Source organism: Sceloporus occidentalis, unplaced genomic scaffold (genome assembly GCF_023333645.1).
Source record: "Sceloporus occidentalis isolate IW3139 unplaced genomic scaffold, rSceOcc1.0.p SCAF_444, whole genome shotgun sequence".
NCBI classification, from domain to species: domain Eukaryota; kingdom Metazoa; phylum Chordata; class Lepidosauria; order Squamata; family Phrynosomatidae; genus Sceloporus; species Sceloporus occidentalis.
This window is the reverse complement of record NW_028317424.1, coordinates 225,449-247,398: the sequence shown is the minus strand read 5'-3', so window position 1 is coordinate 247,398 and position 21,950 is coordinate 225,449. Positions and strand designations below refer to the sequence as shown.

Below are 21,950 nucleotides of genomic sequence, written 5' to 3'. Positions count from 1 at the left end.
TAATAAGCCCCCACACGCCTCAAACTCCAGGAACACAAATGGTTAATCGCCGCCAGTATACGGCAGACGGCACACAAAACCCGGAATAATTGCCCGCGGTAAATGAACGAGAATCAAAATGTTGTTTCAAAGAGACGATGTCGGTAGAACTCTCTCCCGTCTTACTTTACTGCGCGGTGAAACGTTTGCATTCCCTTAAGACCCTGCAAGTGACCCCAGGGGCCAAAGGGCATGAAGGTTCTTACAGAGGTAGAATAAGGACATCATTCAGAAGGGGCCGAGACCTCCATGGGATGCCGTACCAGACTATGTGACGGCTACCAGACATTTAACCCTTTCAGTGACGGGGGGGGGGGGCAACCACGTGGGTTCACGGTTACAGAACGCCAGGCAGGACGAGCTGCCTTCACAATGGAGACGGCGAGCTCGGGACGCGCTCATCATTCCGTTACGGACATTAATCTGCGTGAGTGGAACGCTCCCCCGAACCCGGGGGGGATTCATTCTGCGCAGGATGTCTGGCTGGATTCATGGGAGTTTGCTGCCCCCTAGTGGGTCTGCCTGAGAACGCCTTCAGAATAAACACCTCACTCGCTAGTGGAAGCTCCGCTCGCTCAGGAGACCAACATTATTATATAGCGCCTTCGTATTCTGCAGCGCTGTACAGCAGCATAATAAGTAGCGCGTCACACAACAATTTGGACAGAAACAAGGAGGACCCGGCCCAAAGAGCTTACAATCTAGAGAGTCTTCATAGTCTCACTTCCCTCGAAAGAAGGTACATTTTATTCCTTCCCTTTACGACCAAAAGCCAGCAAAAAGGGGTCCCCCCCCCGACGTCACCAAAATGTCAGCACCCTCCCTGGGGAGCCGGCTCCGCTGCGGCATTATCAATGTGTTCAAACATCGTACATCCGCGGATAGAGCTCCTTCTGAATAAAGAATCAATTTTCAGGTCAAAAAGTAAAAATAATAATAAGCATTCACGGAAAATATAAAAAAAAAAGTGTTAAATGAAGAAAAACGGCTCAGTTACTGGAAATAAAAAGTAACTTTCATCCACGAGCCAAAAAAAGTAAAGAGAAATAGGTCCGGAGCGGAACCGACACAAGGTTATCAGAACCCTGCCATTCTAATAAAAGGAGCTGAAAAGATACAAAGTTACAGAGAAACGAAAACACAGAAACCACATCAACCAATCATTTAAAGGGACAATTAAACCTCTTCCAGCTTACGAGCCAATCAGAAACCAGCGCCGTGACACCAACCGTTACCAGACTGACATAACACTAAACCCCCTCCAGGGGGCAGCGTCGCTTCCTAACAGCCATTTAACTCCCGAGACTCGCTACTTAAATGTTCTTTTATATATTAGATTATGCAATTGTTCAAAAACTTTCAAATTTATCAAAGGAATCGCCACAGAGAGTTTATTTTATTATTAAACATAGAAATCCAGAACCTGCCGGCAGACCGGCCCCATCCGGCCCCCGTCTAGTCGCCCGTTCCTCCCGCTGTAAAGACTCAAACCTTAATCAGTCGTTGGTCTCGTCTTAGATTCAGGAGCCGTATGCCCATCCCATGCATGTTTAATACCCTCACTGTATTACCCTCTACCACTTCTGCTGGGAGGCTGTTCCACTTATCTACCACATTCTCAGTAAAGTTATACATTTATTGTTTTCTATAGGGCCCAATTCTAACCCCAACATGGTGGCAAAGCGAGGGTTAACGGGCAGCAGTTTCTGGATCCGATCACCGCAGATCCAGAACAAGGAAGCGTTTCTCAGTCCCTTTGACCTTGCAAAACAGGAAGGACACAGACTCCTGGCGCACACACCGGACGTGTGATTGTTCCGCTGCCGGTCACGGCGCGCTCCTTCTCTCCAGAGGATGCGGTTTGGAGAAGTTCCTTTAATTTCTTTGGTTGCCGGGGCGTTTCCGTCTGAGATTAAGACACGCGTTTCAGAGCAATCAGGAATATTTATTTTTTGCAAACCGGCCGTAGAAATAAAAACAGAAACTGCGGAGAAAATCCTCTGATAAGTAAATAAAAAGGTGGCCCGAAGTAAATGGGAGACAAAATGAAAGAGGGACTCGAGAGACGTTACAAGTTTAATAAAACATGACTTGGAGGGGTGATGGTTGGGTCCCTAAGGGGTTAAACCAAACCTCATTAACATCAAAAGTGTTTCCCCAACAAAATTCAGTTTTTACCATAAAGGTCAGATGTTGGGTGGTCCAAACCAGGAGGAGAAATAACCCCCCCTGTCCCCCCCTCTCCAATCCCCTCTCTTCCCTTCCCTCCCCTCTCTTCTCTTCCCTCCCGTCTCTTTCTCTCTCCCATCCCCTCTCTCTCTTCTCTCCCCATCTCTTTCTCTCTCTCCCATCCCCTCTCTCTCTCTTCTCTCCCTCTCTCTCCCATCCCCTCTCTCTCTTCTCTCCCGTCTCTTTCTCTCTCCCATCCCCTCTCTCTCTCTTCTCTCCCCATCTCTTTCTCTCTCTCCCATCCCCTCTCTCTCTCTTCTCTCCCTCTCTCTCCCATCCCCTCTCTCTCTTCTCTCCCCGTCTCTTTCTCTCTCTCCCATCCCCTCTCTCTCTTCTCTCCCGTCTCTTTCTCTCTCTCCCATCCCCTCTCTCTCTTCTCTCCCGTCTCTTTCTCTCTCTCTCTCATCCCCTCTTTCTCTTCTCTCCCCCAACCCGAACCTATTGAGACCCCTCATTCTTTCCCGTGTCGTGTAAACGGCGCATGGAGGAGAGACTCGTCGCCCGAAACTCCGCTGTTTTCATAACACATTGAGAATCTCCGCCAGGATCTGCTGCCAAATCAAACGCAACAAAAACAAAGCGTGTTGATTGTGTGCCGCGGGGGCGCTTGGCGGGCCGCCAGCTCGGGCCGGTACTGAGCCAAGCGCATGCTGCATGCCCGGTGACGCCGAGAAGCACGGCAATGAATGTGTTAACGGCTCGGCTACACAATCCAACAGGCGGCGTTTCAGAAAAGATATTCCTCCTTCCCGCCATTATATATCAGTATGAAGTATCACAGCAGGGAGCCGACGTTTAACAACATCTCTTTAACAGCGTTCAAAAACACTCTGCATCCACAACACTTTTTACCTGTTATTAGATGTACTTTACTGAGAGGCTGGGGGATACGTGGAACAGCCTCCCAGCAGAAGTGGTAGAGGGTAATACAGTGAGGGGATTAAACATGCACGGGATAGACATACGGCTCCTGAATCTAAGACGAGACCAACGACTGATTAACGTCCGAGTCCGTATCGTTAGAGAGTCCAACGGCTCCCGAGTAACAGCGGGAGTCAGATGACCGCGGATTCACTGGGCGGGGGGCAGATTCCCGACAGATCAAAAAGGAACCCGTCACTCGCACTCAGACTCCACTCACCTCAGCGGCCAAGTAATTTCCGGTGGCCAAGTGCTTGAACCGAAACAAGCTGTTCCACTGGCCGGCTCCTCCCCGGCACGGGTCGTGGTGAACAACCTGGGACGAAGCGACAAATCAATGTATCATTCCGCCTACACGTATATGCTGGCACGCAAAGGGTTAAACAAATAAAACAGGCAGAATTGAGAACATTGCCAAAAAATTAAAAACTCTATTTGTCCCTTTTTATTTTTTTATAGATTATATTTTTCTGGTTGATGATTTCTTGTGGTTTTTTCACCCCCCATATTAAAGAAAATAAGAAAATATCCCGCATTCTGCGCAGTAAAAAGCAGAGAAAAAAAGGAATTAAAAGTCAAATGTTTGCACTTTGCCTCTTTACAAAAAAAAATATATATCTACATAATTATATTCACAGGATTCTGCCCCATATGATGGGGGATAATGGGGGATATTTTTTTTCATTTTTCAGTGATTTTTTTTTTATATTTTTAAGTTAATTTAAAAGCACCCAAAACAAACCGGTTCCAATAAAATAAAAGTCACCTCGATTTCCCAGAGGGCTTTGGAGCTGGTGGCGGACGTGGCGGACTGGCGCAGGGTGGTCCGCAGGAAGATGTGCTGCTTCTTCTCATACTCGTCACACGTCAGGAACTTCTCCTGCTCCGCGTGAAACAGCCGAACGACGTCCCCCTGCGACAGACAAACGTGACCGATAAAGGATGCTCACGCGGGCCATCTTGGCAACAAAGAGGTTAAAACACAAAAGAAAGCAAATAATGACATTTTAGATGGTCGGTTTTACCATTTAACTATTTTGTGCTCCGAAAATACTACGAAAGGCAAACAGCAGCTTAAAGCGGATCCCATCATCCCAGCCCAATTCTTTCATTTCTAGTACGAGATTAAAAGTACGTTTTTTTTACCCCAGTTGTAGTTTTTGCCCCATAATATATAGAGTTCTCGCTCTGTTATCTGACCCCAATCTACTAGACAAACACCCCCCAACTCCTTATCATACTGCCTGTGGGGAACAATAGAATGGCTCAGTTTTAATCACCCAGCCGGACTCTCTGACTAATGAAAGTCTATGGAGGGACGGACTTCATTAGCATTGCCAGAAAGCATCAGATCAGTGTGGTGTTTGAGCCGGGAAAGTCACAGCGCTGGGGGGTTGTTGCCCAATATTTCTTTCTATTCACGTTTAATAAATGCACACTAAAAACTCCTAAAAAATCCCCAAACTCCGGATACCGGCCGGCGGGTCTCTCACCCCTTTGAGGACGTCGTCCCTGTAATCGCTGTATTTCATGAAGAGCGCCACCTTCCAGCTGGTGTTGCAGTTGACGGCGTTCACCTGCGGGGGGGATGCGGAACGTTATTATTAGTGCTTATTATATGTTATTATTGGGGGGTCCGGCTCCTCCGCGCTTCTCACCTCTTTGCAGCCAGGATTATCTAGAAGTTCGATGTTGCTGGCGTGGAGCGGCTGACCAGCATTAACCGGCATCAAGACCACCTTATCACCCACCACGACCTGCAACCAATACGGAAACAGAACATTATACGGCCCCCCTGAGCCCCTCCTTCAGTCTCAGCGGGGTAACTGGAGATATTTCCCCAAATTTAGACCCAAACTCAACATGTCTTCACCCTAAAATACGCCAGACCCTCCATCGGGCCCTTTACCGTTACCGGCCCCCAGCAGGACCTCACGGCCCTAAATCTATCGTCACCCGGTAATCAGCCGAAGATGACCTGCGCCCAATTCTCACCTCAAATACTGTAAATGGATTAATATGTCTCCATGCTATAGGCTGGCCTCTTGGAGTACTTCCGCAAAAAGGGCGGAGCCACGGCACGCCTCTCCCCTGTTGCTCCAATCGGAGGAGAGGGAACGGAGGCTCCGGCCTTTTGCGGCAGTACGTGGAAAATGGAGTTGATATGGAGAAGCGGGCGAAGACTGAAGAAGCGGGTCTGCGGGGAAGGAGACTGAAGCTGCCGGTGGAGTAGGTAGGGAGTCATTGAGAGAGCGCGAGAGAGTGATAGAGAGTAACTGAGTGGGAGAGAGAGAGAGTTGACCTGAGTGTGAGTGGGCGTGCGAGAGCAGCCAAAGCAAAAACAGTGGTTTTGATTTTTTCTCCCCAATAAGCTCGTCTTATATTCAGGCCTTTCTCTTTTTTCTTTCATTGAGATCTAAAGTCTGCGGTGAATGCGGTACTCGGCTTGCACATCGACGAAGCCGCTTGCCGATTGGTTTGTCTCCGCGGGGCCCCCGGGTTACGTACGTTATCCCCCTCGCTGCGCAGCTTCCAGAACGGCTGGATGTAGAACCAGGAGCCTTCGTTCCCCGCCGCGTCCAGCGACACCCGCATGGCGTTCTTCTCCAGCAGCGCCGGTAACCGCTTGTTGACGGTGAGATATTTGTTGCTTTTGATGTGAAGTAACTGTTTGGAACGTAAAAAAAAAAAAGACTTTATTACAGAATAACCAGAAAAGTCTGAATTCTGAACGGATGAAGCAGGAGATACAGAGATCACACATTTGCATACGAGGCCGCGCAATGATGTCACAAAGAGGGCAGCCTAGCAGCACAGATACCCTTCGATGCCCCTGAATACCCCAAAGCATGGCGGTGCGCCCCCCGGCCCCCCTGCGCTCACCTGGATGACATTGCTGTATTTCACGATCTCTCCCAGCAGCTTTCGGTTTTCGGATTCGTTTTGTTTCTGTTCCAGCTCCGCGGCGTGCTGCCAAAAAAAAATAATAAAAACACCCAATTCAGCCAGATTATACCTCAAAAAAACAAAACAACATCATCGGGGTAATATCATTGGGTTCTGGGGGGTTTTTATGACAGAGCCGGAGCCGTAAACAGCCAATCGCAGCACAATTTGTGAGTCCCCTCACATGTATGACGCCTCTGGCTGACATACATGTGCACCGGCTCCGGGCCCCACGTACGGGACCCCTGGGGCATCCCCGCTGGCCGGTGCACTTCCATAATATAATAATCATGACTTTTCGGTTCCTGCTTTATTCTTTTTCTTCATGAAATCGTCTCACCGGAATGTGTCGAATAAACGCATCATGGCCGGATCTTACTGCACGACCTCAGCATGTCTTAAAGGTTTTATTAATGAGAGTTTGATGCCCGGAGGGACCGGGGGGGGGGGGGGGGGGGCATCGATGTCCAGACGCAGCCGGGTGCAGCGCGCCGCGAGAAATTCATTCCGCTCCCCGTGTAACTTTTCGAGTGCCGCACCCCGCCGTCCGGGAATCTCTCTCTTCCCCGAGGTCAAGGAGGTGCTCGCAGGATACTCAGAAAGCGAGTGCAGACTCAGCCACGGGGCGCGGCCGCGCAAGACTGAAATCGCAATAAAAATCTGCATCCGATTCACAATAGAAACCCAGAACCCGCCAGCAGATCGGCCCCATCCGGCCCCCGTCTAGTCGCCCGTTTCTCCTGCTTTAACGACTCAAACCTTAATCAGTCGTTGGTCTCGGCGACACGCTAAGGAGGCATCCGCCACGTCCGGTATCTACCCCAACATTCACCTATCTGCGGTTTCTTGCCCAGCATGCGCCTACATGCATTTCTTTTGTCCAGTGCATGCACCAACCTGAAATAATCTGCTGGGCATGCACCCCGCTTGCCCTTTTCCGCTCCGCATGCCCCCCCGCTTGCCCTTTTCCGCTCCGCATGCACCCCGCTGGCCCTTTTTTGGGCCCCGCATGCACCCCGCTGGCCCTTTTTTTGGGCCCCGCATGCACCCCGCTGGCCCTTTTCCGCTCCGCATGCCCCCCCGCTTGCCCTTTTCCGCTCCGCATGCACCCCGCTGGCCCTTTTTTGGGCCCCGCATGCACCCCGCTGGCCCTTTTTTGGGCCCCGCATGCACCCCGCTGGCCCTTTTTTGGGCCCCGCATGCCCCCCGCTGGCCCTTTTCCGCTCCGCATGCCCCCCTCTGGCCCTTTTCCGCTCCGCATGCCCCCCGCTGACCCTTTTCCGCTCCGCATGCCCCCCGCTGGCCCTTTTCCGCTCCGCATGCCCCCCGCTGGCCCTTTTCCGCTCTGCATGCACCCGCTGGCCCTTTTCCGCTCCGCATGCCCCCCGCTGGCCCTTTTCCGCTCCGCATGCCCCCCCGCTTGCCCTTTTCCGCTCCGCATGCCCCCCGCTTGCCCTTTTCTGCTCCGCATGCACCCCGCTGGCCCTTTTTTGGGCCCCGCATGCACCCCGCTGGCCCTTTTTTGGGCCCCGCATGCCCCCCGCTGGCCCTTTTCCGCTCTGCATGCACCCGCTGGCCCTTTTCCGCTCCGCATGCCCCCCTCTGGCCCTTTTCCGCTCTGCATGCACCCGCTGGCCCTTTTCCGCTCCGCATGTCCCCCGCTGGCCCTTTTCTGCTCCGCATGCCCCCCGCTGGCCCTTTTTTGGGCCCCGCATGCACCCCGCTGGCCCTTTTTTGGGCCCCGCATGCACCCCGCTGGCCCTTTTCCGCTCCGCATGCCCCCCGCTGGCCCTTTTCCGCTCCGCATGCACCCGCTGGCCCTTTTCCGCTCCGCATGCCCCCCCTCTGGCCCTTTTCCGCTCTGCATGCACCCGCTGGCCCTTTTCCGCTCCGCATGCCCCCCCGCTGGCCCTTTTCCGCTCCGCATGCCCCCCGCTGGCCCTTTTCCGCTCTGCATGCCCCCCGCTTGCCCTTTTCCCGCTCCGCATGCCCCCCCGCTTGCCCTTTTCTGCTCCGCATGCACCCCGCTGGCCCTTTTTTGGGCCCCGCATGCACCCCGCTGGCCCTTTTTTGGGCCCCGCATGCCCCCCGCTGGCCCTTTTCCGCTCTGCATGCACCCGCTGGCCCTTTTCCGCTCTGCATGCACCCGCTGGCCCTTTTCCGCTCCGCATGCCCCCCCGCTGGCCCTTTTCTGCTCCGCATGCCCCCCGCTGGCCCTTTTTTGGGCCCCGCATGCCCCCCCGCTGGCCCTTTTCCGCTCCGCATGCACCTACCTGCAGCTTTTTGAGCAGCGCGGCCTCTGTGTTGTTCCCCTGCTTGGCCTGCTTGGCTTTCCAGAACTGCTTCTGCGCCGAGTATCTGTTCATGGGACACACCTTGAAGAGACAATCTGAAACGCAATAAAGAATCCCATCACACGAGACGCCAAACACCTCGCAGAGAGTGAGAGAGAGCGCCAGAGAGCGGGTTTACTAACACGGCCCTCGCAGGAGTGTCCCCCCCCCCCGTGGGGCAGTGTGCTGGCTGCTCAGGGGTGGGGCAAATCCCTCCATCACCGTACCCCTCTCTTTCATGCATGTGTGAAATGCATTGACACGCCTGGGTTGGAAGCCCCACCCCAGAGCAGCCGGCACCGCCACACAGTCAGAAGAGTTTTCCCTAATCACTCCTCGCAGCGCCTCCCTGTAACAACTACATCTGCTCTTTCATTAAACCAGAAATCCTGACGAGACCAACGACCAGTGTTCCCTCTAAGCTGTGCACTTGTGCGCGCGGACATAGCTTTTTTAGACAGCGCACACGTCCAAAAATTGTGTGCACAACTGTTTTTCCCCAAAAAAGAAAAAAAATATATATTTTTGAAACTTTACGCGGCGCGGATATCGAGCGCACAAAATCTTTGCTCTGTGAAACTTTTTGCACAAGAGAAATTTTCTGCGCACGACAACTAAGAAAAATGAGATGGAACATTGCCAACGACTGATTAAGGTTTGAGTCTTTACAGCAGGAGAAACGGTCGACTAGACGGGGGCCGCTGGGGGCCGATCTGCCGTACAGCAGCATAGGGAAGTTTTTAATAACGTGTCGCTTTTAACCACGTCCTGAATGAACAGTTTTTAGGGGACGCTGCACCTGCGGAAAGCGCTGAGTATATTTGAAGTTACTGTGTAACTGGCTGAGGGTCATGGGGTGGGGGGAGATTGTTTGGGGACGCCAGGTGTCGTTTCCCAGCATCCGTAGGGGGGGTTAATCACACGGTGCGGGGATAGCGAGAATTTGCATTAGAAGAACATGCAGAGAATAAAAGGGAAGTAAACGATAAAACAACACAAACAGACGCCGCTTCCGCCTGGTAATATAAGTAACGTATACAGTGTGTGTGTGCGGTGTATACGGCGTATGTGTGTGTGTGCGGTGTATGTGTGTGTGTGCGGTGTATACGGCGTATGTGTGTGTGTGCGGTGTATACGGTGTATGTGTGTGTGTGCGGTGTATACGGTGTATGTGTGTGTGTGCGGTGTATACGGTGTATGTGTGTGTGTGCGGTGTATACGGTGTATGTGTGTGTGTGCGGTGTATACGGTGTATGTGTGTGTGTGCGGTGTATATGGTGTATGTGTGTGTGTGCGGTGTATACGGTATATGTGTGTGTGTGCGGTGTATACGGTGTATGTGTGTGTGTGCGGTGTATACGGTGTATGTGTGTGTGTGCGGTGTATACGGTGTATGTGTGTGTGTGCGGTGTATGCGGTGTATATGGTGTATATGGTGTGTGTGCGGTGTATACGGCGTATGTGTGCGGTGTATACGGCCTTTGTGTGTGTGTGCGGTGTATACGGTGTATGTGTGTGTGTGCGGTGTATACGGTGTATGTGTGTGTGTGCGGTGTATACGGTGTATGTGTGTGTGTGCGGTGTATACGGTGTATGTGTGTGTGTGCGGTGTATACGGTGTATGTGTGTGTGTGCGGTGTATACGGTGTATGTGTGTGTGTGTGCGGTGTATACGGTGTATGTGTGTGTGTGTGCGGTGTATACGGTGTATGTGTGTGTGAACGCATGCCGGAGGCTGCATTACTCAGAATGAAAGAGGAACCTGGGGGCAGTTTAAACACGAGAGGGTCAGAGTCTGAGATGGAATGGAACGAAGTATTACTTTACTGAGAGGGTGGTAGATAAGTGGAACAGCCTCCTAGCAGAGGTGGTAGAGGGTAATACAGTGAGGGGATTAAACACGCATGGGATAGACATACGGCTCCTGAATCTAAGACGAGACCAACGACTGATTAAGGTTTGAGTCTTTACAGCAGGAGAAACGGGTGACTAAACGGGGGCCGGATGGGGGCCGATCTGCCAGCAGGTTCTGGGGTTCTGTGGGCGAACCACTTCCCCTCCGGGGAGGCCACAGAGATGCCGTTAAATTGTTACTTCTTTCTGTATGCCGAGTGCGCGTTCTCAATGTAATTGTTTTACAGAATATTTATTTGACACGTTAGGCGCCTCCATACTCTGCAGCGCTGTACAGCAGCATTTATTATTAATTATTATTATTGATTTATATAGCGCCTGCATGCTCTGCAGCGCTGTACAGCAGCATTTATTATTATTGATTTATATAGCGCCTCTGCAGAGCTGTACAGTGGGATTTCTAATAAATCTGTTATTTTTTTCATTTTTCTTTTATTTATTTAGCTGCATAATTTGGGTAAAATATAACCAAGTAACTTGAACTTTAATTAAAAACTTTTCCTGGGAATGTGAATCATGCGATGTGTTTTCGTCAGTGATGTCAGTAAAGCGAAACGCGTCGTAAACAAACCGTCTCCGGGCATCAAAAGAAAGGAAGGCGCTGACCCTGCTTCCCTGGGTTTAAGGATGGATCCCGTGTAACGACAGCCGCACAATGACGGGATGCCTGAGGTTTATTTGACTAACGACTGCAGAAAGGCGCTTGCGTAACGGGGCAATATTTCATTTTCAGGGAGGGGGCAGGGAAGGGATTTCCGAGCCCCCAGCAAGCCCCGCTGGTTGCTGTGTGCGCCGTTGCTGCCCCCGCGTGTGGTAACATGTAGAGACACGCCTGACGGTAATTACTTGCACCGGGGCTGCGAGGGGTTACCGGCCCGACTCACCGGCCCGAATACCTGCATCGCTTTCAGAATTAACCCTTTCTGAACCAGGCGGCACCCGATGGGCGAAAGCCAAATTCTGGCCGGTTTGGGTAAATTCCCTTCCGGGACGGCGAGGCCACAAAGTTTAAGCAGCCGCAAAATTCAGCAGGCATGCGATTTAACCAACATTATCGGAATTACGAGAAGAGTTCACCAGCGAGCCGCCGCAACCCCGTCACTCACACAACACGGCGTCCAACGCACCCGCCGGGCCACCGACGACGTCTTTACGCTGCGGGGGGGGGGGGATACTTCTCGTAAAGTGATAAAAGAATGCGAAACATGCACTTTGTTTAAGCTGCGCTGTTTCCGTGGTAACATTTGGGGTTCTGTTTTCATTCTTTCATTAATCTCGCAGGTGTCTGTCCTCGCCGTGTTTGTTGCGTTGTGTAACTATGACACACATACGTGTACGCGTGTGTTTCCACAATATGAAGCAGCTGCAGGCTGTAAGCAAGCGTTTCTCGGCAAAGTCAGGGTAACCCCCCCCCCAATCCTGACAGCAGATTTTGGGTCAAAATGTCTCTAAATCCTATTTGTTACTGTTCTGTCCGCTAAATAAACCTGTGTACTGGTCCCAATAATCAATATATTGTATTACATGTATCCCATGGGAGCAGCCATCTTAACGTAGTTATTCCTCCCCATTAAGTTATCTCTACCCTGTTAAGTTGCTGACCGCTGCCGATGAATATAATATCTGAAAAGCTCTGGCCCCTCCCCTTTATACGTTGTGCCGTCAGATTTCAATGGAAATGCAGTTAAAGAGAAAAAAAAATAGTTGTCTCATCCAATCACACCGCTGCACTGCCCAAGATGCAAATTCTAACCTACTGAATCAATTAATTTGCATATGGGGGTAATCAAAAAAATATTGTAAGCCTTTGTTTCCGTGGCCCCAGAGACGTCAAAGGTTCGGGTTCTGCTCCCACAACTCACCCCGAAACTTCTTCGGTGGGTTGGCCAAATCCCCGGCGTCCGGATGGACCACGCATCGGTCATCCACCAATCTGCAAGCAGAAAACACTTCGCGTTAATTAAAGAGCCGAAACCACAAAGGGTTAACGCATCACAAAGCGGGTCAGACTGGGCCTTCACCCAGGTTAACCTCTTAGGGACTGCAAGTAATAGGAATCATGAAACTATCTGATGTTAGTGCATTAATACGCCTCCCAACTGTCCCGTTTTGTGCAGGACAGTCCCAATGTTGCCACTCTACGCCGTCAAGCTATTTTTTTTTTTTTTAAATGTATTTTTGATCCGAGGAATAAAGAAACGATGTGAGATGCGCCGTTTATTGGCCCCCGCCGGACGCGGTTTCCAGAGGTCGTGTTTGACAGGTCACTTTCTTGCGCTTGTGATTCGCTGAGTATACCGAAGGCCTCGTAATCTCACAAGGGTTTGTTAATAGCTTTTTTAAGTAAACACCGTGAGGTTTATTTAGGAAGCCACATCAAAGGAGCCCCAGAAACGCGCCCTGCCCCGGGGAGCAGATAATAACGCCTGCTGCGGAGAGCGCCCGTTAATGCATTTCATGCGACGTGTTCTGCATTCTCCACGGTCGCCGTGATACGCCGCAACCCCTTATAATCACATGACTCGCGGGCTCATCAAACCCCGTCATACGCCGCAACCCCTTATAATCACATGACTCGCGGGCTCATCAAACCCCGTCATACGCCGCAACCCCTTATAATCACATGACTCGCGGGCTCATCAAACCCCGTCATACGCCGCAACCCCTTATAATCACATGACTCGCGGGCGCTTTAAACCCCGTCATACGCCGCAACCCCTTATAATCACATGACTCGCGGGCGCTTTAAACCCCGTCATACGCCGCAACCCCTTATAATCACATGACTCACGGGCGATTTAAACGTTACTTCATCCATTGTTGTTGTCCAGCTGGGGCCAATAGGCAGTTTCTGGGTCTATTCCATGGCCCCCAGCCGGTAAGATATCTGATTGTGGCCCCCGCCAGGGCTTGGGCTCCACAGTAACGGTTGCCCATGGACTCTCATCTTATGTTCTGGATGTTAAGAGTTTTTAAATGAAAGGAAACATCATAAAATGGGAATTCTAATGTCCCCGGCCCCCAGGGGCCCCGGCTCACAGCACCTGGTGAAGCGTTCTGAGCACCTGCTGCCACTGCTCTCTGATTAATCAATAACCAGGAAACCGTTAAATCCGGCGTGTTTTCTGCTTAATGCTGCGCGATACATCACGGCCTCCGGCTCCATGACATAAGAAGCCATCTGATGATGAAACATTGTAACAAAACCACACAAACCGCACAATGGATGAATCCCCGACTACCCGATCGCAATTCACCCCACTGCTGTCCGCTCATCGGAACACAGGACAGCTATACAGAGTAACCGGAACCCGACGGCAGATCGGCCCCGTCCGGCCCCCGCTAGTCACCCCGTATGTCTATCCATGTTTAATCCCCTCACTGCATTACCCTCTACCACCTCTGCTGGGAGGCTGTTCCACTTATCCACAAAGTAAAGCTTCCTTTTCATTTCATCTCAGCCTCTGACCCTCTCGCTGTGACATTTCTCATCCCTCCATAGGGACATCTAGGTGACAGACGGGTTCTAGAGACGCCACGTTATGCCGTCATGTTCTGGCAAAAGCCACAAAGCCAAAAATGGTACAGAAATAGCCAGCGTTTGGGTGGGTTAAAGGGTTAATTGAAAAGGAAATTCATCCCGCTGCAGAGACGTATCTGCTTTTTGCCTTTTCCTTCCCCAGAATGCGCGCGGTTTTCGGTTATCTGAGGGGGCGCAGCGTGGAGGCAGTTCCTGTGACTCATAAACATCCACGACCTAAAACAATGGCGAGTATCTCATAACCCGACGGCCCCGGCCGGCCGCCGCGCACCACGGGGTCAACCAGCCCCGCTTATATTACTTTCCATTCATCAAAGGCTTCATCCACATAAAATCAGCGTTATTTGTTGGGTTATATAGCGCCATCATATTCTGCAGCGCTGTACAACCCGTAAACAGAACAAGTCGTGCATCGCTTAATAATATGGACGGAAACAAAAGGTGCGGGGGGGGCCTGCTCAAAGAGCTTACAATCTACAAAACTGTCATGTTACATACTACTTCTTGTGTCCCGTCTACCCATTGTACAGCGCTACGGAATATGATGGCGCTATATAAAACAATAATTAATGATAACTGTATGCGGTGCATTATGAATGGGGGAGGGGAGTGAAAATTACCAATAACATGAAAATTGGCAGTAAGATTAACGCGTTAACACAGACTGCTACAAAGGAGCAGACGGACCTGTTCCTGGGAGCTTACAATCTATTCAGACGTGTCAAGCATTTGTTACATTGGTTACTAGGAACAAACGAAATTACAGCGCGTGACCCAATAAGTGGGGAGAGACCTTGTACTTCTGCTTCATTCCAAGCAATCGCAGGCGATGACATCACACCCAGAATCCGACACCTTAGTTACTGTAACAATTCTCAGGCCACGCAGAGACGCCGTTATCAGCTCCGAACAAAGGACGTTTCAAAAAGAGACTTTTGTTTATTTAAAATCCTCAGAGCTCTGGGGAACAGAGACGGCGCGCGGTTCTCGATCACACTGAAACCTAGAACCCGCCGGCAGATCGGCCCCCGTCGGCCCACCATGTCGCCCGTCTCTCCTGCTGTAAAGACTCGAACATTAATCAGTCGTTGGTCTCGTCTTAGATTCAGGAGCCGTATGTCTATCCCATGCATGTTTAACACCCTCACTGTATCACCCTCTACCACTTCTGCTAGGAGGCTGTTTCACTTATCCACCACCCTCTCAGTAAAGAAAAACTGCCACCACATACAAGCTTACTCAGCTTTTTGGTTGGGGGATCATGGGAATTATAGTCATAAATCAGCTTCACCTCAACAACGTGACCTCACTTAAAGGATTACGTGTTGAAAGCGAGTTCTTGTACAAAGTTTAAAAAGTCATCTTATCACCATAGCAACTACTAGATTGTAAGCTTGCGAGCAGGGCTCTCTCCACCAAATGTATCGGTTTGTCTTAGTCTGTCAATTCTTGTCTTGTCATATCCCTTGAATTTATGTATTGTATTAAGCGCTGCGTAAACTGTTGGCGCTATATAAATAAAAGATAATAATAATAATAATAATAATACTGGAACTTCACACCAAAAATCACTTTTTAATATCATTGCGGGAGCCGAAGAAAATGAACACAAAAATCTAAAGCATAGAAGTCTTATTTTAGTTTTACTTCTGCGTTTAAAAAACTCATCGCAGGATTCTGACTCCTCGAGGACTCGATGACTGAAGGGACTCTCTAAGCTCTGCCATAAAGCGTCACACACAGAGATGTTTAGGAGCAAGGGGTGGCGCCCAAGTATCACATGATCACCTGCAGCGGAGTGCCCCGCCCCCCGGCAGCGGTTAACATTATCTGAATATCACAATAAGCCGCATTTTGTGCCGCGAACCGTTTACGGGATTTAACACTTTTTTATGCGACTTCTCGTTTAACGGACGGGAGTTTCCGAGCTCCGTCGCCGATTCGGCACTTTTTTGCCCTTTAGCAGAATTGACGCGGGCCGCACTCGCAGATTGTTGTCATGGTGACGCCGGAGATAACGCCGGCGGTATATTTGCACTGCCGCGGGATATCTCTCGACCTTTCCTGCATCGCTTCCTGTCAGAAGAGTGAATGTTACTGGGCTTGAACCGCTCGCCGGCTCTGCGACTTCAAACGTTCTTCCTGTTACTCTTAATAACAAAAGATTTGGCTACAAATGGATACATTAACAAAAAATAACACTTTCACATTTATTACTTTTTTGGGGGGGCCTAATCCATATTTTTCCCGCTATTACATTTTAAAAAAATGACTGGCCAATCACAATTAGTCTTTAATAACACAAAATATTTAATAAAAATCTAGAAAATTCTAATATTTGGGTCCGTGCCGTTTTTCTTTTTTGAATTTATCCGTTTTTAAATCGTCGGACTGATTCCTTAGAAGATCCGGTTACTTTTCTTTACCCCAGCGTTCCAATGTTTGATATTTTCAGCGCGTCTCGCTGGTTGGCCGGCAGTCACGTGATATAAAGCGCGGGTGCGGATGTCTCGCTCTCTGTATTAGACAGTCAGGGTTCTCTGTTCTCTCCTGCGGATTTTTCATCCCGCTGTCCTGTTGTCACGACGATTTATTGGCTCGTAGAACGTTGTTTCTGCTTCCAGTTAATTCGAGCGAACGTAATTACTGCGGGTCTCTTTATTTCCCGCTTCCTGCAGGCGCCGCGTGCCAAGACGGGACAAGAGACTCATTTACCCCGGGGGTATTTATCCCCCGCCGGACGCAACACCTTTTGCCTCCAAACAATGTCTTATTTTTTATTTAAAAAATAATTAATGAAAAAAACCTCATTAAAAAGCCCCGTATTTGCCTCTCGTGTGATTTCTCTCGGCTCCCCAGAGATGAAGATCCCTTTGTGGGTTTGTCAGATTTGCGAAAGTTTAACCCCAGAAATGAAGCAAAATTCTATTTTTAAAGCCGCGTTACGCAGAAAAGAAGTGCGGTCCAGACGTCTTACACGGTGACCCAGAACCTGCCGGCAGATCGGCCCCATCCGGCCCCCCGTTTCTCCTGCTGTAACGACTCAGACCTGCGGAACATGCCGGCGCTATAGAAAATAATGAATAATTAAACGTCGACGGATTCGGCATTTTTTCCCCCCCAAATCTGGGCCGTCTCGGTGCCAGCGGGGTGAGCAACGTCTCAGGAATCTCTCCTCCATTCCTAAATGTGGTTCTCGTTATCAATCCCACAGCCGCTCGGCACGAGAGGGGGGGACGCCGGCAAAAGACGGGACCCTCTGCGTGACGAGGGGCGGACGCGGTATTTACAACATGCGAGGAACGTAACCAGCGCTATTACTTCAAACAGTGACATCAGAGGGTCAGCGCGTGACGTCACCGCGACGCCCACATTTTCCCAACGTGCGAGTTTTCTGCATCTAGAGGTACTAAATATAACCATTTATATATTATTATAAACACAAATATTTATATAATTAACACAAAAGCCCAGAAAACAAATTGAAATTAACTGAGGTGAGAAACGAAGCCAAGAACACGTTTTTCAGCCCAAAATGTGCTGAAAGTTCACTTTCGTTAAAGGAAGGAAAATTAGAAAGATATTCGGGGGGGAAAGAGAAGCCAGAAAGTTCTATGCGGAAATAGTGGGCACCAGGACACAAAGAGTTAAAGTTACAGCCCCACCCCAGGGCATTTCTCACAAGCCCCAATTGAGAGAATTACCCCAGAGGTCAAAGAGCAAAGGTTACGCTCAGGGTCATTTCATGGACCAGGGAGAGGCAGCGTATAACGTCCCAAACACCCCTCCTGTTAATACCCCCAATTAAAGGGGGGTGATTTTGGGTGACCCTCTGAGAAATGTGGCGGCGGCTTGGCACTCCAGCACCTATAGGGTTAATTAACCCTTCCAGCTTGCCTTGGGTTTAAATCCAGGTTTAAAGCCCCGTGAAGCTCCATACGTGCCCCGCGGCTTGTCCGTGACGTACCCCAGGGGCCACGTACTCCAGCCCTTTTGGGGCTTTATTCACTATATTGGGCTGCTATCACAATTCCTGAAAGCGCCTTAAGGAGTTAAAACAAAAAAGCCACCGACAGCTGCCCCAGGAACCCCAGTAAATGAGCCGACAGCAGCGAGTGTGCCCCTAGGACCTGCGATTTAGAAAATAAAGCCCTTTCTATTAAGCTTGCAGGTAATCTGGCACTACGAGGGTTAACACCCTCTCCTTTTGTAACCCAGATTTCAGCAGAAAGGGTTTTAAGGGACTTTTAACGTTCCCAGAGATGCTGCACGCCAGGTTAGCTAAAGGCGCCTTTAACCCTTTCTAGGCCTGAACAGCCTGCATGTTATTCAGCTGGCCCTGCAAGAGTTAAAGAACCGCTTTTCGTTCCGTCTTTGGGCGTTTAAGGCAAAAGCAGAACCCGCTGTTTTTGGGCGCGAGGGGCTTTATTTACTAAATTAGGAAACCAAACCGAATGCAGGATGGGAATAAAACCTCTTTTTAACCACCGCTGGAAAGCGGCGGGTCTGACCAATCAGGGCGGCCGCCTGGCGTTTCTCTCTCTGTTTACACCGGGGATTATCGCTCTCGTGTAACACTAACAAACAGCGCAACCAAACCCAGACCGCAGGGCGTGCGCCCCGCTACCGCTACCTGCCCCACTACCTGCCCCGCCCCCGCTACCTGCCTCGCACCCGCCCCGTGCTGCCCCGCTACCGCTACCTGCCCGCACACGCTACCTGCCAGGGAGGGGGCAGCAAAGGTCGGCGGCTGGGGAGCAGACGAGTTACCCCTGAGAAGGAGATGTTTGAAAGCAGAGGCTTATAGTCGCGGGTCGGCTGCTGGTCGGATTTGGGGGCAGGCGAAGGAGGTCAGTTTGCTGCCGCACAGGAGGGGCAACTGGGCTTACAGGACCGACCCGGGGTGACCTTGGGGAATAGGCAGCGACCCCTGCAGCAACGATGGGGGCAATTAACCCAATGAACCCCGGAACAGCGACCACGTAAAGCAGTGCATAGAGGGGTCTCTATCTGATTTTACCCTCATCTGCCCTATCTGTTCCCCAAAAAGAGCAGCTTCTGAAACATGAGCCATTCCAGCGAGGGAGTTACCACCACCTCCAGCAGGCAGTTCCTTATCTAGACCTCAGAGTTTCAGTTTAGTGAGTAACAGATTCTGAAAAGGACACAGAGAAATATCACAAATATCACAACCGCCTGACATTTAACGTCAGCAGAAACGCCAGAAAACCACAGATATCGGCGAGAAAAGCAGAATATTCAAATTCAGATAAAAAATGTTTTTTAAAAATGTAAATTGCGGCGTTGCCCCCAAGAATCTCTTACTACACCTTTAATGGTTAATTATGTCGCAATACCCAATCCTACCCACTGTTACCCCAAATGCACGGACCCGTTAATTACACATTGTACAGCGCTGCAGAGTATGACGGCGATATATAAATAATAATAACACACATTGTACTGCGCTGCGGAGTATGACGGCGATATATAAATAATAACACACATTGTACAGCGCTGCGGAGTATGACGGCGATATATAAATAATAATAATAACACATTGTACAGCGCTGCAGAGTATGACGGCGATATATAAATAATAACACACATTGTACAGCGCTGTGGAGTATGACGCCGATATATAAATAATAACACATATTGTACAGCGCTGTGGAGTATGACGGCGATATTTAAATAATAATAATAACACACATTGTACAGCGCTGTGGAGTATGACGGCGATATATAAATAATAATAATAACACACATTGTACAGCGCTGCGGAGTATGACGGCGATATATGAATAATAATAATGCACATTGTACAGCGCTGCGGAGTATGACGGCGATATATAAATAATAACAACACACATTGTACAGCGCTGCGGAGTATGACGGCGATATATAAATAATAATAACACACATTGTACTGCGCTGCGGAGTATGACGGCGATATATAAATAATAACACACATTGTACAGCGCTGTGGAGTATGACGCCGATATATAAATAATAACACATATTGTACAGCGCTGCGGAGTATGACGGCGATATATAAATAATAACACACATTGTACAGCGCTGTGGAGTATGACGGCGATATATAAATAATAATAACACACATTGTACAGCGCTGTGGAGTATGACGGCGATATATAAATAATAATAATAACACACATTGTACAGCGCTGCGGAGTATGACGGCGATATATAAATAATAATAATAACACATTGTACAGTGCTGCGGAGTATGACGGCGATATATAAATAATAATAACACACATTGTACAGCGCTGCGGAGTATGACGGCGATATATAAATAATAATAATAACACATTGTACAGTGCTGCGGAGTATGACGGCGATATATAAATAATAATAACACACATTGTACAGCGCTGCGGAGTATGACGGCGATATATAAATAATAATAATAACACACATTGTACAGCGCTGCAGAGTATGACGGCGATATATGAATAATAATAATGCACATTGTACAGCGCCGCGGAGTATGACGGCGATATAAAAATAAAATTTTTCCCAAATTTTTGCAATTTTAGCCCAAAGCGAGCGGGACTGCGGCCTTTGACCCTCGCAGTTAGGGTAAGTGCAAGCTTTTCAGGCTAGACAAAGAAAGAAGTCTTGTCTAATTTAAAAAGGGTGCGATAAACGGGGTGTAACGGGGTATAGGGGCAGGGGAGCAGGGCAGGCAATTACCCCCAAACACCCCCATAGGGGGGGGGGCATTGCTTAGGTGACCTGCAAGTAAAGGGTTAACACAGAGAGCAACCCCACAATATTAACCATTAGTGTGCTGCACCCGGCATGGAACAGGTTAAGGAACTGCATGGAGGGGCACAGAGGGAATTAAACAAGGTAACCGTGAGGGGCATCCATGACCATGGGGCAATTGGGGGCATTTAATAGATTGCTAGTTCAGTTAACCCTTTAGTGGAACAGGACACGTGTCACTGCCATATGCCGGGGGCATTAGACCCTTTCCAGGCCTGCAGCCCCCAAACACCTCATGGCTTATCTTAAAATACCTGAATATGCCTGCTGGAGGGGCAATACTGGGTGGCACACAGGGTGAGGGGCAGATTGGAAAGTAACATCACACAGTGAGGGGCAGATAGCTTAGGGTGCATGGGGCAAGTCGCCCAGGATTTATGGAGGGTAGGATAGCTGTGGGTGTGTAGGTGTAGATAGGATACATGGGGCAGAATGTTCAGGGTGTACAGGGGGCAGATAGCTCGGGATACATAGGGCAGAAGAAGGGTATACGGGGCAGTTAGCTCAGGGTTCATGGGGCAGACAGTTAAGCTCTGTTGAGAGTTGCCCCTGTACACCCCCCAGGAGCGGTTCCTCTTACCCCAGGGTGCTGATGAAGCCATTCACCGAGCCCTCCGCGTACAGGGACACGATATCGCCGATGTACAAAAAGCTCGTCATCTTATCGATCATTCCGGGGGGGCACGTGTGGCCCCAACCTGCAGGGCCCCGTCTAGCAGAGAAGCATGGTCCTGCCCTCCACGGGGGCAATTAAACACCCTGCCTCTCCAAGCAGTAAGAAGACAGGTGGCACACTATGATCCGGGGGCAGTTAGTTATCCTGATGCCCCTCTGTAGATGCCCAGGGGCAGTTATCCTCATGCCCTTCTGTAGGTGTCCGGGGCCGTTAGTTATCCTGATGCCCTTCTGTAGGTGTCCGGGGCAGTTAGAAATCCCGCTGCCCCTCTGTAGCTGTCAGGGGCAGTAAGTTATGCCAGTGCCTCTCCGTAGGTGTCCAGGGGGAGTAAATTATCCGGATGCCCCTCTGCAGGTGTCCGCAGGCAGTTAGTTATCCCAATGCCCCTTTGTAGGTGTCCGGGGGGCAGCTGGCGAGGTGCCCCTGGTCTTGTCCCGGGGCAGTAAGTTAGATGCCCCGCCTGTCTCAGTCCTGGAGGTATTTAGCCTGCTGCCCCGGTCGCTAGGTAGCCAGAAGCTGCTGTCCCGGGGTCCCCCAGTAAGTGCCCCTCTTGGTG

At 50.1% G+C, this 21,950-nt stretch overlaps 1 protein-coding gene across 1 annotated transcript in view; it reads right to left on the bottom strand.

Moving 5' to 3' along the window:
* The window catches only part of LOC149271941 (inositol 1,4,5-trisphosphate-gated calcium channel ITPR2-like), a 69,828-nt gene extending 48,438 nt beyond the window's left edge, over positions 1 to 21,390 (bottom strand). Inside the window, exons 1-9 of the mRNA XM_089506983.1 lie at positions 21,299 to 21,390; positions 12,245 to 12,315; positions 8,409 to 8,524; positions 6,073 to 6,159; positions 5,698 to 5,856; positions 4,848 to 4,946; positions 4,683 to 4,766; positions 3,956 to 4,102; positions 3,410 to 3,505 (exon numbers count right to left, since the gene is read on the bottom strand). Coding sequence (XP_089363109.1) covers positions 3,410 to 3,505; positions 3,956 to 4,102; positions 4,683 to 4,766; positions 4,848 to 4,946; positions 5,698 to 5,856; positions 6,073 to 6,159; positions 8,409 to 8,524; positions 12,245 to 12,315; positions 21,299 to 21,390 — 951 coding nt within the window. The remainder of the gene's footprint in view (positions 1 to 3,409; positions 3,506 to 3,955; positions 4,103 to 4,682; positions 4,767 to 4,847; positions 4,947 to 5,697; positions 5,857 to 6,072; positions 6,160 to 8,408; positions 8,525 to 12,244; positions 12,316 to 21,298) is intronic.
* Between the last annotated feature and the right edge of the window lie 560 nt (positions 21,391 to 21,950).